Genomic DNA, 1,742 nt, shown 5'->3' on the forward strand with positions numbered 1-1,742 from the left:
ATTGCTCAATTCTGAAAAAAGCTTTTAATAGGAATAACTTAATAAATCATACTTTGTATTTTCTCCGTTCACTTTTACTTGACATGTATACTAAAAATAAATTTTTATTTTACTTGTCACTTTACACATATCAAGAGAAGATAATTTTTTTTCCAGTTATACCGATAATATTTATTACTTATTTTAACTTATTTTCTCAAGTTCAATAAAATATGCATCAATTAATATGAGTATAATGATAAATTGTGTACTTTATTTATATTTTTTAAGGTGCCTGAAAAATCAAAACGTGTCAATTAAAAATGAATGGAGAGTATTTTTTTAAAAGACGTGAAAAGAGTTAAAAAGGAACAGAAGCAGTATATTACATTATTTACATACAAACTCATATGACTAGTTGACTGAATCGTAGAAATTATCCAAATGTTTAAAACAGAAAAGGAAAAAAAAAAAAAAAAAACTCACACCACTCTTTGGACTTTGATCAATATTATGATAAAAGTTTATTTCTGCCTCTCAAAGTTGCGAAGAATTAAACTCTCTCCAACGGCGTCTTGCTCAAGTAAATACTCACCAAAGTCGCTTGGCGCCCACCACGGTGCGTACAGCCAACCGTCAACTGAGTCACTTAACCTCAACTCGGTCTTCGACTCGTCCGAGTCAAAGCTTCCCTCCAAACTAGGAAGTTCTATAATTTCACCCAACTCGACGTCTGATGCTGATGTTATTGTCTCCAATGTAAGGTCAGAAGATGAAGAAGAATTTGAAGAAGAGATAGAACTAATAATTGGCTCCTCCATTGAAGCTGCTTTAGCTGCAGCAGCTTGAACATCTCTTGGTGATAGTGAAATTGGACGAGGCAATGAGTTAACTAGATGAGGGAAATTTAGAATAGATGAGTTTTTTTTAATACTCAATGCGGCTACATCGTGTGCTCTAGCCGCCATTTCTGGTGTAGAGTAAGTGCCGAGCCAAATACGTGATTTCTTACACGGTTCACGTATTTCAGATACCCATTTGCCCCAACTTCTCATACGAACTCCTCTATAAACTGGGTGTCTATTTCCAGTATTAGAACTCTGTTTTATTTTTCGCTTCGTCATTCTACTGTGTATTTTCTGATTAATGTATGCCTTTTTGGATGAGTGTGAGTATTTATTGAATGTCAAAACAGAGGAGGAGGAGGAGAAAAAAAATCAGTGTGTGACTGTGTGTATTTTGACAGTTCACTTTTCTGTAGAAGAGAAAAATGAGGACAAAAGTTGAAGTTGCCGTTTGACGGGAGAGAGAGACAGGGAAGGAGGAGTGTGTTTTCAAATAGAGTGAAGAAGGATAGAGAAATAGACTGGTTATAATAATTATAAACAAGCTTTATATTTATATATGTAGTGTATAGAATTATCATTAGTCAGTTTACAACGACGTCGAAAAAAAAATGTTTAAAACGACAATAATTTAGATAAACAACAAAAGATTAGATGTATATAAAATGATTAATATTTTCTGCTGTTAACTTTAAACGTTAAAATTAAAAAATAACACCTTATAACTTCCATTGGTGACGATTAGCCGACCAGCCTACCAATGTACCATTTTAAAATGATTTAACTTATTGTATATAATTTTTTTGATTTCCCATTTGGTATTCGGTACTCGCATTGCAACCTGACTATATTCGAATTCGCGCTGTGTAAGGCCCTATTAAAGGGAAAACGCTCCTTACCAAGGATTTTTTCATACCC

The 1,742-nt window shown here is 33.5% G+C and overlaps 1 protein-coding gene across 1 annotated transcript; it reads right to left on the minus strand.

The window, feature by feature from the left end:
- Nucleotides 1-340: 340 nt before the first annotated feature.
- LOC107810970 (dehydration-responsive element-binding protein 3) lies at nt 341-1,337 on the minus strand. Its single transcript, XM_016635802.2, has one exon. The coding sequence runs from the start codon at nt 1,101-1,103 to the stop codon at nt 504-506; it is 600 nt and encodes a 199-aa protein (XP_016491288.1). The 5' UTR covers nt 1,104-1,337; the 3' UTR covers nt 341-503.
- Nucleotides 1,338-1,742: the final 405 nt, after the last annotated feature.

The sequence above is a fragment of the Nicotiana tabacum genome, chromosome 8, assembly GCF_000715075.1.
Source record: "Nicotiana tabacum cultivar K326 chromosome 8, ASM71507v2, whole genome shotgun sequence".
Classification (NCBI taxonomy): domain Eukaryota; kingdom Viridiplantae; phylum Streptophyta; class Magnoliopsida; order Solanales; family Solanaceae; genus Nicotiana; species Nicotiana tabacum.

Coding starts and splice junctions, on each gene's coding strand:
- LOC107810970 (XM_016635802.2), bottom strand. CDS start 1,103: ATGACGAAGCGAAAAATAAAACAGAGTTCTAATACTGGAAATAGACAC.